This window comes from Rhinolophus sinicus, linkage group LG07, assembly GCF_036562045.2.
Source record: "Rhinolophus sinicus isolate RSC01 linkage group LG07, ASM3656204v1, whole genome shotgun sequence".
In the NCBI taxonomy this organism is placed as follows: Eukaryota; Metazoa; Chordata; class Mammalia; order Chiroptera; family Rhinolophidae; genus Rhinolophus; species Rhinolophus sinicus.
Genome location: NC_133757.1, coordinates 79,965,685 through 79,980,295, shown reverse-complemented (window position 1 = coordinate 79,980,295; position 14,611 = coordinate 79,965,685). Strand labels below are relative to the sequence as shown.

Genomic DNA, 14,611 nt, shown 5'->3' with positions numbered 1-14,611 from the left:
CACAGACCCTCCCAGTGGGCAGGAAAGGTGGGCTTCAATGGCTGGCCAGCAGTACCGGAATTTTCCAGGCTTCTTGAGCTGGCAGCGAACCACTTGTCCCATTCTAGAACTTCACATGTACCCACCAAATTATCTCTTTGAAATCATCGTGGGAACGGAATTAAAGTAGTTAAGTTCAAGGCTGAGGTGCTAACCGCACGGCTCAACTGGAGAAGCCATTTAAAAAGTGGATCTTGTGCAATAAACAGGTCGGGACCCACATTGGTGAAGGACGACCACCCTGGTTTTGCCCAGGCCGGGCCTTTCAGGACACGGGCAAAGCCAAGTGCACAGCAAGGCTGTCATCAGGCAGAAACTCAGGGCTTCCTCTGTGACCATGTCCCCTTTGGCAGCTCCCCCAGGACACTCAGGGTGACGGATGAGCAAGCAGGCTGGCCCTTGGGTGGGCGGCAACCAGAAAACCGCCCAAGAGAAAGAACCAGAAGCCAGTCATCCTGTGTGGAGTCCACAAACAGGTGGTAGGAGGGGACTTGTGTTCTAGGGGGAAAATGACTTTTTTCTTTTTCTTTTTTTTGATAATCGTTTGAATCATACAGGACACGGGTTGAATAGTATCTCGTTTGCCTGGGTGCATCAGAGGGATTATAGGAAGGGGGGAAAGGGGCAAAAAGACCTCATAAGTGTGTGCTTGGCTTTATTCTGGGGGTGAAAAGGTCATTAGCAGTAATAAAAGGACAATTAAATTGGGGAGAGGTTAAAGGTGACTGGCTGGTTAGTGGTGAAGGCGTGCTAGCTGGTGTCACCCGGGCGCAGCAGGAACCGCAATGCAGGGCTGCTCTTGCAGGAAGTGGCAAGGGTGGGGCCGGGCGCAGGGTCCCGCTATCTGTCGCACGAGGCCCAATCACTGACACCCACACAGCCATTTCCTGCACTTGAAAAAAAATCTGTTTCTCCCTTTGCAAATCAACAACTTTTACCTAGAAACTCTTCAGCGGTGAGTTCTGACTGATCTCCATCTCTGCCCGTTGCAGAAAATACACACTGTTTACCTGGGGAGGTGTGCACGCGCAGACTCTAACTGACAGGTTTCGGCAGCTCCTGATTTGCATCTGCCAGGAAGAAACCAATTCTCTCGACCCCAAACAGACACCTGCTGATTACTGAGTACCTTGATAGACCTTTCTAGAAAAGACCTGCAGGCACAGAGAATTGAGTGACCAAAGCCCATGAATACCCCAGTGGGTGATTCCATCGTCCCCGAGGGCACGCTTTCTGGCTGGGGTCAAGAGAACGGAGCAGATGACCAGCCATGGGCTGCTCCAGTTACATGAGCATGACAGCAGAACTCTCTCCTGGGGAACCTCAGCAAGGTTCACAGGGAGAGGGTCCCCCACTGTGACTGCACAGGCTGACACTTAAATACGTGTGTTTATCGCATATCAATTAAAGCTCAAGCAGGCTAAAAAAAGCAAACAAAAAGTAATTCCCCTGGAATGTGAAAACTGCAGCCTCTAGTGCATGCAAAACACCACGTGTGACTCCAAACCAAATGTGCATTTGATCCTGCACAAGCGACATCGCTAAGCTTTGCCAGAGAGGCCCCTGGAGCCCTCTTTGTAGTTCAACTGCCCACGCTCTGACTTGACTCAACTGCGAAGATTTTTGCTAAACTGCAGTCTGGTGGGGAGAAAGGATCCCTGATAAACCCTGCATGCATACAGCCCAGCCTCCGTCTGTCCCGGGAAAGGAGCCTGAGGAAGGGGGACCCCGGGTCCTGCGCCAGCACCCCGGGGCGGGTTGGGTGATGCACGGCACGCGTGTCACATCATGGGTAATCACTGTGCAGGGACTCTACCCACATGGGCACCTGCTAGGCCAGCACTGGTCCTGTGCTCAGGCGGGGAAGCTGAGGCTCAATGAGGTTAAGATGCTTCCCTGAGCCTCTCAGGGAGACGGTGGCAGGAGCAGCACGTGAGCCCCGGCCCTCGCTCCAATATCCGGAAATCAGCCTGATCTAGCAAATGCCCTGGGTCCTAGCAGCACGGGCAGCGCAGCAGCTGCAGAGAACAACATCACATTCACCTGCCCTGGCCTCACACGTGGTGCCAACACTACACACAGAGACCTGGCAGGTTCTAGAAACTTCTGGGCCCCTTGGAGTGGACAAGCCTCAGGTGAGAAAGTGGCAACCTCAGACCTACATCACATGCAGGGTGGCAAGATGTCGGAAAAGCCCATTCTATCACCTTGGTTCCTGTGAGTGCACGTATGAAGCTGCATGTTTGGTTTGTAAGAAAAACCGCCATCAATGGGCAGTCTGGATAGTCCACTCTGTTCCACAGGGTCACAGCTCAAACACCAGGGCCCTAGGCCCTCTTTCCCACTCAGCCACACTGGGACCGCTGCCCCGCCATGTGTCAGGAAGGCCCCTGAGTGCAATCACGTGGTGCTGCCAGGTGAAGGTGGCCGCGTCCGAGTGCTGGCCACATGGCCTCTCCAAGCAGGAAAAGGCCGGGTCAGTGAGAGGAGAAAAGCACATTCCATGCCCTCACTTTCAAATTGTTGGACTTTATGTTTTCTTAAAAACAAAAACAAAAAAATAAACAAACAAGAAAACCCCAACACTCGGACATGCTGTTGGCTGCCTCCCATCTTAAGCAGCCAAGAGAACACGAGGCATGCCTGGTGTTTTCATAACCAACACTTTGAGCAGGACTTCCCCTTCACTCGTCTGCCAACCTGTCCTAATAACCAGGCAACCTCCGGGATGCTCCCGGTTTAAGAGCCTCGCTCCGTGCGGTATAGATGGGAAGAGGGGCTTCAATTCCCTCGACCCGGGAAGCAGCATGGGTCAGGTACCTTCCTCTGCATCCCCAAATTGCCGAATGCTTGCCCTCAAATGCAACTCATAAAAGCGTCAACTGTTGGGCTGACATCGAGTGTGCCTGCATCGCACGGCTTGCGGTTTCCACGGCTAGTGTTAGAAGTTAGTACGAATCACAGCAAAACGCCACTGGAAGCGCTCAGCTGACAACCTCCACAGTGTGTACCTACCACCCAGCGGCGTGTACAGTGCAGAGCTTTTCTGTTCAGCCTTCGCGTCTAGGTAAGAGAATCAGATGAAAGACATTTAGGCCTCTCTGCAGATACATCCTAGCTGCTCACAGATGAAACAGTGCGCACGCGTTGACAGTTTTCCACAGCACCCTGAACCTCATAGCCTAATTCTCATGATAGCTGTCTTATGGGGGTGGGAGGCCCAGGCGGGGGCAGGTCACCAAATCCAGAGCTGGCCCCGCTACCACCTTGATGCATGACCTTGGGTGGCCCATGTGACCTTTCACTTCCCTTCTTCCGGTAAAAAAAAGGGGGCCTCACATTGCCTATCCTGACTGCCCTGAGGGTCTCGGAAAATACCAGTCCTGTGACTGGATGTGAACAGGACCCGGGCTCCTTGCAGCCAGTGGCAGACGATGGACGCAGCAGCCCAGGGTCATGAGCAAAGGCAGCCTCAGGCCCCGGGGACAGGCCCAAACCTCCCCAAGTGTGGAGAGCTCTCTAAAAAGCCCGAGCTCTGAAACCAGCTCCCAGGAGGTTACCCGTCCCATACTATCTAAGTGCATGGCACACTGAAAAAAGAAGCCAAAATGGGGAGGGTAGGCTCGCAGAGAGAGACCCGAGGGAAAGGACATTGAGGGCAAGTTCAAAGCAGAGCCAGCAGTGGTGCAGGTAAGGGGAGGAGGCCGAGGTGGGTCTCCAAGGAAACTGTAGAATGAAGCTCTGCCCCTGCTAGCCAGTGAGGGGAGCAGCTCTTCCGCGAGGCCCAACAAGTGCTGCCCTGCTCTGCGGGTGTGTGCATGTGTGTTGCATGTACATCCACATGGGAGCCTGTGCAGTGTGCATGCAGGTGCATGCAAGCACTGTGAGAATGTGTGCATGTGAGGGTGCATGCACGTAGGCATGTGTGAACTATGCATGTATGTGTGTGTGCACGCACACATGTGTGCTCTGGCTCTCATCCTCAGGCAAAGTGAGGGGGCCTGATGCCATTCCATCAGGAGACAGTCACAGGTCTTCTGAGAGCCACTACCTGTGTCTACGGTACACGCAACCTCTCACAGATGGAAGGGAATTCCTCTGTTGTTTTTGCTTTTCTCCCCCGTTTTATGGTAAATGCCTTTGATGTGTGGCTGACAGAGTGATCTCTACGCATCTGTTTCTACTCACAGTTCACTGAAACCCTGTTATAGATCCACCCAGCCCATGGTCGGACTTTCTCTCATGACTCATCCAGAAGGAGGCCAAATTGGGCTCTGCAGGTGGGGCGCCTGTCCTCCTGAGAGAAAGCCCTGGACTGGGTGACAGGAGCGGAGAGGCAGCATTTTTTAAATAACTTGCCCTCTGTTTGTCTCTGCTGACAGGTGGAAGTCGTGCCTTGCACCTGTAACTAGAAAGCTCGGGGACCAGCAATGGTGATGCAAAGTGGAGCCCTTGGGGAGATTGAAAGGAAGGAGCAGGCTCGGGCAGGAAGAAGGAACAGAAGGCAGGACCGAGGGAGCACTCACAGTCTAGGGACAGTGTAGGTGAGACTCTGCCTGGAGACCAGTGAATGAGAGATGCACTAGCCAGGGTTCCGAGCATAAGGAGGGGGATGGGCAAAGGGGCTGGGAAATTGCACCGAGTCCCTCTGCTGCTTTTGAGGCTGATAACCTGGCTATGGGCCCAACACTATCACATAAGAGAGATCCCACACGTGACTTAAAAGTGCCCAGAATCCTCAGGAGGACCCAGGCCGCGGCTGAACGAAATTGCAGCACCATCAAAAGCCAGGTGAGGCAGAGCCTGCAGGAAATCCCTTGCTCAGAGCCATCTGCTGAGAAGGCTGGGACGGAAGCAGAGTAACAGGGAGACCGAGCCATCCTGCCTCCTCTCATGTCAAACACAGCCAAGGAAGACCCCCACGTCGACCCCCACCCCGAGTCCTTAACCAGTCTGGAGGCACTGGATCGAGGGGGCCGCCTCAGCTGCCGTCCTCACCCCTGGGCCACCCTGAGTCAACTTGGGAGAAGCTTGCTGGGGTAGAGAGGACGGAGGGGCTGCACAACCTTGAGCACATCTCAGCCAGGGGCCATGCGGCACCTTTCCTGGCACCCAGGAGGGCCCTGAGCCCTGGGCCTTCCAGAGACCATCCCAGGCCCCACATAGCCCGGCCCACAGGACAGGGCAGGACACATGCTCCTGGCACACACCATGAGTAGACTGAGGCAACTGGGCAGAGGGGAGACCCTCTTGCTCTGTGTGCAGACCTCATAGAAAAGCTCTACTCTGGGCTGGTGAACGAAGTGGGGCCCTCAGTCCCCCGCCGTCCTGTGACAGTGGGCAGGTGGGCGGCGGTGAGAGAAGAAAGCGTACTGACCGCTGGGCGGTTTAGGCCGTGGCGGAGCAGGTTTCTTCGGAGGCAGAGCAGGAGTGTCCTGTTTACTTTTAAAGGGGTCATCGGAGAATCCTGCCCCTCCAAAGGAGGAGGTGAAAGGGCCAGAAGGTGGGGGCTGTAAAAGAGGACACGAAAGAGAGGCAAAAATAACTGTTAACACGGAGCAGCGGACGTCCACCAAGCTGACGCTCACGTACCAAGAGCCTGGCGAGGCCCCACCCTCTGGGCTGCGTAGTTCAGCCCCTGCTCAGAGCCGGGGTCTCTCACAAACTCCCACTTTCCTCCACCCTCAACAGCCAGGGTCCCCTGGCCTGTGCAGGACGAGCTGGCAAGCACACAGAGCACACAGGGCAGGTGAGAGCAGCCCCGTATCATGAAGGTCTCGTGTCGTGGGAGGGTGCTCCCGCCACACATGCTTTTTTCACCTGCACGGGATGTGTTTCATGACCCCAGGGTCCCCTGGCCTCTGCTCATGCTTCAGAGATATGTCCCACCCTCACTCCCTTCACAGTGACAAGCACCTCCAGATGAGGGTCAGAAAAGCAATAGACCCTCTCTGTGCCCCCAGGGGCCATTGCCCAACTAGTGACTCAGGTCAGAGCCCACCTTTGAATACCGGGCCCACCCCCACAGCTGTCGCCAGGGCAATGGCTGCCTCTGAGGGTTCTTACAACCTCTGGCCCAGACCATCTCCCCACCTCTGCCACCTCTGTTCCTGCCACCAAATCATCCCACTGTCTCAAACCCAAATCGGACCACATCACCCCAGCAACAGACATGCATGGAAGATGGGTGGGTGGGTGGACAGATGGCAGACGGAGATGACAGGTAGGTAGGAGGTAGGTAAATGTAAGTCAAGATTACAGGTAGGTGGGTAGGTAGGTAGATGGAAGGTAGAGATGACAGGTAGGTAAGAAGGTAGGTAGATGGGTAAGTAGAGATGACAGGTAGGGAGGGAGGCAGGGACGGAGGGAGGGTGGGAGGCAGAAGATGACAGGTAGGTGGGTAGGTAGGTAGATGGGAAGGCAGGTAGCACTGCATAGCCCATGATCCCATAGGTAACCTCCAAACACTTCAAAACACGAAGGGCCTTCATCACAACCCCACTGCCTAATTCTTTGGCCTTACCTCTGCTGTCTCCCCCGTTCCCTCCTGAGACTCCCTGGTCCCTGGGACCCCTTGGACCCCCATCTCCAGGCCCCTGTGCACATGGAATCTCCAGCTGGGGAGCTCAGCCTGCACCATCCACTGGAGTAGGGTTTCCAGGCGGGAATTCCCACCCGTTTTCAGGAATTTTTTTTTGCTTTCCCGTTCCTGAATCCTGAGAAAAGTTGATCGGGAAATTCGGCTCCTTGAACCCAGTAATACCCACAATGGGAAATAAACATACTACTCACAATGTATTCCGTAGACATTTTTCCTATTTATCGCTAGGGTTTTTTGGTGGGAATTCCTGCCCATTCTCGGGAATTTTTTTTGCTTTTCTGTTCCCGAATCCCGAGAAAAGTTGGCCGGGAAATCGGGAAGATCGGTTCCTTGAACCCAGGTGTTTGGTAGCATCGGCCGTCACTTTGTGGAAACAGAAAACAGTTTATATCTCAGGATTCGGGAACGGGAAAGCGAAAAACATTCCTGAGAGCGGGCGGGAATTCCGCCTGGCAACCCTACACCAGAGTCCCTCTTCTTCTTCAAAAACTGGCTGGACCTCAGTGCCACAACCAGAGCTCTCGTGGACACCCCTTCCTGCCAGCTGTGCCTGTGGATGTCCCAACAGCACCCGCGTCATAATGACACACTAACGGGTTTCCAGGCCCAGCCCACCTAACTGGGCAGCCGGGAGGGCAAGCACAAGCCCCCCTCCTCTTCTCCGTGGCCACTGAGAACAAGCGCAGGTGACGGGGCAGCATGGCTGCTGGCCGAGCCTACAGAAGCAGTCACTACCCGCGTGCAACCCCACCGCAAGCCCCTGCGTGGCATCGGGCACAACACACCCTCACTGACGGGCAGATGAGCCATAGACAGGCCAGCTCATCTCACACGATGAAGGGGCCTCGGGCACCTTCTACAGGCGTAGGGGACCACTTTTACTAAAACAAAATAACTAGGAAAACGTAGAGCAAGGGGATACATAGCGACAGCAGTGCCCCCTTAGCCACGGTTTCAGTTACCCCTGGTCAGCCGCAGTCTGACAATATTAAATGGAAAATTCCAGAAATAAATAATTTGTAAGTTTTAAATTGCACACCGTTCTGAGTAGTGTGAATCATCTCTTTGTCCAGCGTCTCCACCCTGTAGACGCTCCCCGTCCGTTAGTCACTTGGTAGCTGTCTCAAGTGATTAGATTGACTGTCGTGGAATTGCAGGGCTCATGTAACTCTCATTTCACTTAATAATGGCCCCAAAGCACAAGAGCAGTGATGCTGGCAATTCGGATACACCAGAGAGAAGCTGTAAGGTGCTTCCTTTACGTGAAAAGGTATGCATGCACAGGAATAAACACAGTATATGTAGGATTCGGTACTATCTGTGGTTTCAGGCATCTACTGGGGTCTCGGAGAGTGTCCCCCATGGTCAGGGGGGACTACTGTAGTAGAAACAAAAGGAACTGGTGGAAACCGGTAAAAACACTAACACTAGTTCCTCACAGAGCGCGGTGAGATGTGTGGCAGGGTGGGGTGGGCTACACACAGCAGGAGATGGAGAAAGGGGCAAGGAGGGGCACTTTTAATTCTGCCCCCTGTGGGGCCAGCCTAGGGACACACAAAGCAGGAACACAAAGTCCACGTGTGGGACTTGCTCAGACAAGCAGGACGAGAAGTGGGGAGAAGAGCCTGCCTCCCGTCGGCCTGTGCGGCGCTCCAGGATCCATCACTGGGGTGGGGCGCAGCCTCCTCTGCCTCTGGTATCTAGTCAGAGACACTAGTCTCGGGTGGGGACAGGCGGCCAGCCCACGGGGAGGAGGGGCCTGCACGCTCAGCTGACCCCACAGGCCCGGGGCCGCCTGAGTAGGAGATGCGAACTCTGCTGCTCTTCTCACCACAGCGTCCCAATGGCCTTGGGAGGGAGTCCTACTGTCACCACTTCCGTTTTTTATACACAGGGAAACTGAGGCACAGAGAGGCGATGAGCCAGCCAGTCACACAGCACCTCAGTGGTGGAGTCAGGGTGGGAAGCCACGTCGTCCGCCTCCTGGGCCAGGGCTCCTGGGCCCTGCCCTCGGCTGCTGGCAGCCTGCCCCCCAGGGTGGGTCTTGGGCCACATTCTGGGCAGAGCGTCCCTGTCCTCAGGCCTGTGAAGGAGACACATGTGGATGTAGACAAGAGGCAGAGCAGGCCGAGGGGTCAGTAGGCAGAAGGCCCCCGGGAAGACGGGGACCTGCAGCTCCCCCAAACTCATTTCTCTGCCAAGACCACCCTAGCTCTGAGTGAGCGGGGCTACTGGGCAAGGAGGTACCAGTTTCCACAGCTGCTGCTCCCCTCTCCCAGGCTCTATGGTCACTTGTCCCCTTTTAGGTACAGAAGCTGGGGAGTCGCTTTGCAAAATCTGCCGCTCAAGTTTCTGGAACACCTGCCAAGTCAGGCTGCAGGGCACGGTGTCAGGGCTGGGATCTGGAGACCCTGCCCGGCCACCTACTAACAGCCTCGGTGCCTCAGTCTCATCAGAGAAGTGACAATAATGACAGGCCCTAGCTCAGGGTTGTGGCCAGAACACAAGAAGGTCACATGTGGCTCCCGGGCAAAGTCAGCACAAGGACAGTGTGGTCATTATCATGCCAAGGATGTGAATGTGATTAGAATTCTTTCAGACGCCAGACGCTGCAAGAATCTGCAAATATCCCATCGGCTCCAGCACTTGAACTCTGCTGCTCCTTGTTACCCGCAGAGCCTTTCCCGGGAAGGGGCAGCATGAGAGCTGGGGTGCGGTGACACCCTGCAGCTTAGCTTTCAAATGGTGATTTAAGGTGTTGTCTGGGAAAGAAGAATGGGGTGGGGGCAAAGGAGATGCAGAGGGAGGGAACTTCTGCTTCTGCCGTTCACAGAACACGCCCTGGACCTGGGGCTCCTGTGATATCACCACAGCCTGAGACAGGCAGGCAGGAGGCAAGACCATTTTCCTAGCAGAGGCAGTGTGACTGGCCCTGAGGCCCCCTCGTGGAGCCCAAGGTGACAGCTCTGGGGAAGGGGCACAAAGGGATGCCAGGAGCCCTCTTGATCCCGCCCCTCCAAGACCACCTGATCCACGTGCTGCTGGGGCCCTCCCGGCTGGCTGGGGACACCATGGGCCAAGCTGACTCTGCCCCCTCTTCTGTTTAAACGCACTGAGCCAGGTGGCCACTCCGACATGAAAGGCTTCCAACCGTAAATGCCTGGTATGCCTACACCAGCAAATTATATCACTTCTAACACCAAAAAGCCAGCATCATTTCCGAATCCCAATTTTCACAACTTCAAGTTTCCCAAGAAGTCTCCTCTGGGACCTGATTCATTCCTCCTCAGGCTGTGGCTTCAGGGAAAGTCACTATTTTTAGAAGGTTTTCAGTAAAGCCAGTAGGGGCTCTCTGGGCCGGCCCAGAGTGAAGTGTGCTCAAAAAAAAAATAAAAAGAAGAAGAAGACAGAAAAGTTACTATGAAAAAGCAGCCCTAAGAGAAATGTGTTTGGGGTTCAAAAATAGCCCTAAATAGAAATGCATAGCTTTAAAGGATGATTGAAAAATGACTGAGAACGGACTAACAACCAGCCCAGTTTCATAGATGGCCTTCTTTCAGGGGAGAGGGGTGAAATAATTAAGCTGGGCTCTTGCTTTTCTTCTCAGATGCTCTCTGAAATCTATTTGGGGGAAAATTTGTTTTGAAACCAAGGTAACATAGGCTTGAATCTGTCTAGAAAAATCTCTTTGGGTCTGGGGGACACCTCCGCTAGAACTGCAAGTCTGAAGAAGCTCCCAAAGGAATCAATGGAAGTCACATCACTGGCTGTCACTTTCCTTCAGCCAAGCAGTGGGTGGACAGCCCTGCTCAGATGGGGAAAAGCTGGAGATGTAAAAAAACAAAACAAAACAAAACAAAACAAACCAAGATGCCAAAAAAAAAAAAAAGAAAAAAGCACCTTTTTGCCACTTTACTTTCGTTTCCCTCAGCATTTTATTTATACACACGATGTTGTTCTTGAAAAACAGAAAGGGAACCAAAAGGGAAATGCAGACCTACAGAGTTAGGGCTTGGTATTTAGCGGGACCAGTGGCACAAGATCAGAACGGATGGGATCGTGGAAACAAAACAATGGGTACTGGAGACAGATTTTCCACAGCCCTGTCCAGCTCCATTCCCTCCCAGCATTGCCAACAGGAAGGGGCGCTGGCTCTAAAGTCACAAGTGCACGTGTGTGTACGGCCTGATGGGGACAAGGAAAGGGAAACTAGAATTACAAGAAGGAAGCGCAACTTTAGGTTAGAATGGGCAGAAAGACAGGAGAGCCCAGGCTCAGAGCTGCCTGGCTCTGGGGTCTCTACAGAGTCGGCCTGCAGGAGGGAGGGGGGCCATTCCGGCCGTCAGGGCCCCCCGGCTGGCCGTCCTGCCTTGGCCTTCAGAGCCCACGCAGTCTTTACTTGGACACCTCTTGAAAGGGGGGCTTCGCTCATGCCCCCGTCCTTGTCCTAGATGGGCCACTGCAAGCTCATACTCCCTCTGACTCTGACCTCCTACAAGGAGAGGACACACTGAGAGTTTGAGAATCCAAAGTAAATCCTTCCTTGGGGATTGCTGCCACCGTGTGGCAGAAGTTTTATGATTTAAGGAGATGGTTTTCCGCCCACTAAGCAGGGATGGAAGCAGAGGACACACAGCTCCACTCAAGGAGCCCAGGCATGTGTCAGAGCCACTAAGGGACAGGCGATCTCATACCCAGGTGCTTTCTGGCCAATCCCAGACAAGATCCCAACCATCAGGGTGACGGTGTTTCCATCTGCGGGATGGAGGCTCTTTCCACCTGCAGCTTCCTGCCTGATACTGGCAGGAGCGAGGCCACAGAAGCACTGCTGGGCCCCTCCCTGCAGCGGCCAATGGGCACACAAATGCTCTGCCTCTCCCAGAAACTATGTGCTACCTCGCCAGTTATGCTCATGGGCTTCTTTGAAAACCTAAACAGAATTTCAAGTCTTTCTCGGAAGCCACGTGCCACAATCACACATGCTAACCACAAGCGTTCGGTGCCCAGACAATTGTGTGCTCCTGGCGATGAGCGAGCATGGAGCAAGCAGGCAGGGCACCCCGAGGAGCTGGCATGGCAGGGGCACTGGCAGGGATGAGGAGGGTGCTCCTTGCTGCAGGTGCTCAGCTCTCACATATTCCGGGGGCCCCCGTCCCCAGCCCCTTCTGCACCATCTGGCTGTGAGCCTCACCCACTAGGATATAAGATAGGGGGTGAGGGCTATATTCTACCTGTAGCCACCCCCACAGGTGGTGGTTCAATGGCAGAACGAATAAAGAAAGCAGGGTCCTACTGCTTTGTGGCCATCGCAAGTCTCCTTATCTATGAGGGATCTCCCCTCACCTGCCTGGGGGGCTGCCAAGGAGGAGAACACATGGTGCCGGAAACTGGGGCCTTAAGGCTAAGATGGGGCACATCTAATGATGCTTTCCTTAATTCTTATCAAAGAAACATATGCTCATAGTTAAAACCAAGGGACCCTAAAGTTTATAAGAACAGAAGACCCTCGGCCCATTACCTTTCCCATTCGCCAAGGCCAACGTTTTTTATTTCTTAGTTTCTTTCTTCTGGAATTTACCTCAGTATCATGGGCTTCTACTGTTAGTTCTTAATCTGTCCATTTCAGACATGATCTACTGACTTCTCGCTACATTAAAGATTCAGCTCTAACCACACCGTACCCACCGAGCCCCTCTCGACAGCGGTCTGACACCATCGGGGGCTATATTCACAGTCCGTTAACGTAACCAGACCCACACAGATACAATGTCCAGCCAGTGTGAGTGTGGTCTGTCTTGAACAGTTTACTTTTCACCTGCAGCTTTCTTCATTGAGCCCTGTTTCCAAATCCTTCCGGGGTTCTGTCCCAGGGCAGCTCCAGACACTTGGGGTACTTTCTCCAGACACCCTCCACCTGCCAGCCTGTGGCCCACGGTTCTCGCCTCAGCTGGCTGCACACCAGGCCCTGCTGCCTGCCTCCCTCCCAAGCCCTCTGTGCCTAACACCTTCTCAGGTTTGTTCACTACAGCAATGACTTTATCTCCTGAGATCTGACATCAGACGCCAGGAGGAGCAGGGCGGGTAGCCCGTGGCACTTATGCATGGGGAGGGATTGGGGGCTCAGGAAGCTTCATTCGGAGGGAGGGAGATGGGTCTGATCATAGCTATGGGCACTTTCCAGACCCTGTTCGCTTCCTCACAACCTTGTGTGAGGGTACATTGCAGAGTTTGACAGGTACAGAGGAAACATATATGTGGCGTTAACAACTACGCCTGGCAGCCACGACAAGACCACAAGAGGCACACGGACTCGGGCAGAGGCGCAGATCTCCACGGGAGGGGCTTTACCTTGGACATCTGGCTGAAGTCGGCAAAGCCCTCAGCACTACTGAAGGACCCACTTCCGAAGGGGTCTAAGGTTCCAAAGGGACCTGCAAGCAGCAGCAACAGAGGGAGAGTTACAGGGTATCCTGGGACACCTCCTGGGGTCAGGGGGAAGTGTCACCTCTCAGTACTCAACAGCCCTAGAAGCAGGAGATCCAAGGCAGTTGTGTTTCTTTGCTGGGGTCATTTCTTTGACGGGGTGATGGCTGCTGACCCGCTGGGTCAGGAAGGGAGGTGAGAGGGAGGAGAGGGGCTATTCGACAGTGACCCGCCATCCACACGATTGATGTGGGGTGGTCACCTGCAGGTAGAGACTTTTACTGAGCTTTCTCTTTGGTGAGGTGACTTGCCTCGAGTAACGCCCCCATGCCCACCTATGATATCAAACTCTATAACCAATGAGCGAAATGCCCGGCAAGGCAACAGGACCAGGCAGGGCCTGTTCCCAAAAGCAACGGGGAGTCTGCAAATGCTCCCCTTCCTTGATATACAAGCCAGTACCCTTGGTAAAACTTTGGATTCTTTTAGGAAAAAAAAAACCAAGGTACGAACCAAAGATTTACATGGAGGAATGAGTTAAGAGTACCTAATAATGCTGGGGTTAATCACTGAATTAATTCCTACTGCTGAGCTTCCTTTCCAGAAAGATGCTAGAGCTTGCTTAGGAAGATGAGTAGCTAGCAGGAGCTCTGGCCGAACTGCTTCAGGGGAGGGTCTGGGTGCCACTGACTAATGACATAAACACTGAGAACACACCCGTTTTGGAAATGAAAGCATTAACTGTGTGGGCTCCACTGCCTGAGGAAGAGTCAGAAGGAGAACAGCCATCAGTCTCACCTGATCCTTTTGAGGAGACACTGGAGGTTGAGAAAGGGTCACTGGATTCAAAGGGGTCGAGCTGAGTGAAAGGAGAGAGGAAAGAGTGAAAAGCAGTTCATTTGTTGCACTGTCCATTCATTCAACCACAAATTTTCTTGACATCTACGTGCACTGTATCTGGTGCTGGGCCTTGGGGAGGACAAATGACTAAAACTAAACCCCAGCAGAGTAAAATCCCAATAGACTGACCCCTCCTATAGATAAACTCTAGACAAAATCCAAAAACAACCAACTGCCTGAAGGCTCAGAAGTGAACCAAAGCAAGAAGGCTTTGGAGGAGAATTAAAACTTGGCAGAAAAAACACTACAGTTGACCTTTGAACAACACAAGTGTTAGGGGTGCTGACCACCCCCTACCCCGCTGCGCAGTTGAAAATTCACATATGACTATAGTCAGCTCTCCACATACACCGATTCCCAACCAGATCAAAATTACAGTTGACCCTTGAACAACTTATAAATGGAATAAGCGGACCCACGCAGTTCAATCCCATGTTGTTCAAGGGTTGACTGTACAAGGTTGATTTTTCCACTTTGAAAGCCACAGTCTAAGGGTACAGGGACTCCAATAAAAAATGCCATGTTTCTGGCCTGAAGAACAGAGGATGGAGGTCTCAGACAACCACAGCCATGGGAAAGAGACAGGGATCCAGAGAGGAGAGGAAGAGTATATGTGCTGCCGAAGCGAGCACAGAGAGGAGAGGAAGA

The 14,611-nt window shown here is 53.5% G+C and overlaps 1 protein-coding gene across 18 annotated transcripts in view; it reads right to left on the bottom strand.

The window, feature by feature from the left end:
* Positions 1–14,611, bottom strand: part of EPS15L1 (epidermal growth factor receptor pathway substrate 15 like 1) — an 89,627-nt gene that overhangs the window by 13,141 nt on the left and 61,875 nt on the right. For 8 of the 18 annotated variants that reach the window (XM_019736823.2, XM_074337987.1, XM_074337986.1 and 5 more), the window contains 4 exons: positions 13,862–13,922; positions 12,989–13,071; positions 5,417–5,549; positions 3,055–3,102 (listed from right to left, as the gene is read on the bottom strand). In XM_019736823.2, coding sequence (XP_019592382.1) covers positions 3,055–3,102; positions 5,417–5,549; positions 12,989–13,071; positions 13,862–13,922 — 325 coding nt within the window. Of the gene's footprint in view, positions 1–3,054; positions 3,103–5,416; positions 5,550–7,089; positions 8,724–12,988; positions 13,072–13,861; positions 13,923–14,611 lie in introns of those variants that run through there. The other 10 variants (XM_074337982.1, XM_019736828.2, XM_074337990.1 and 7 more) reach the window with 4 other exon arrangements.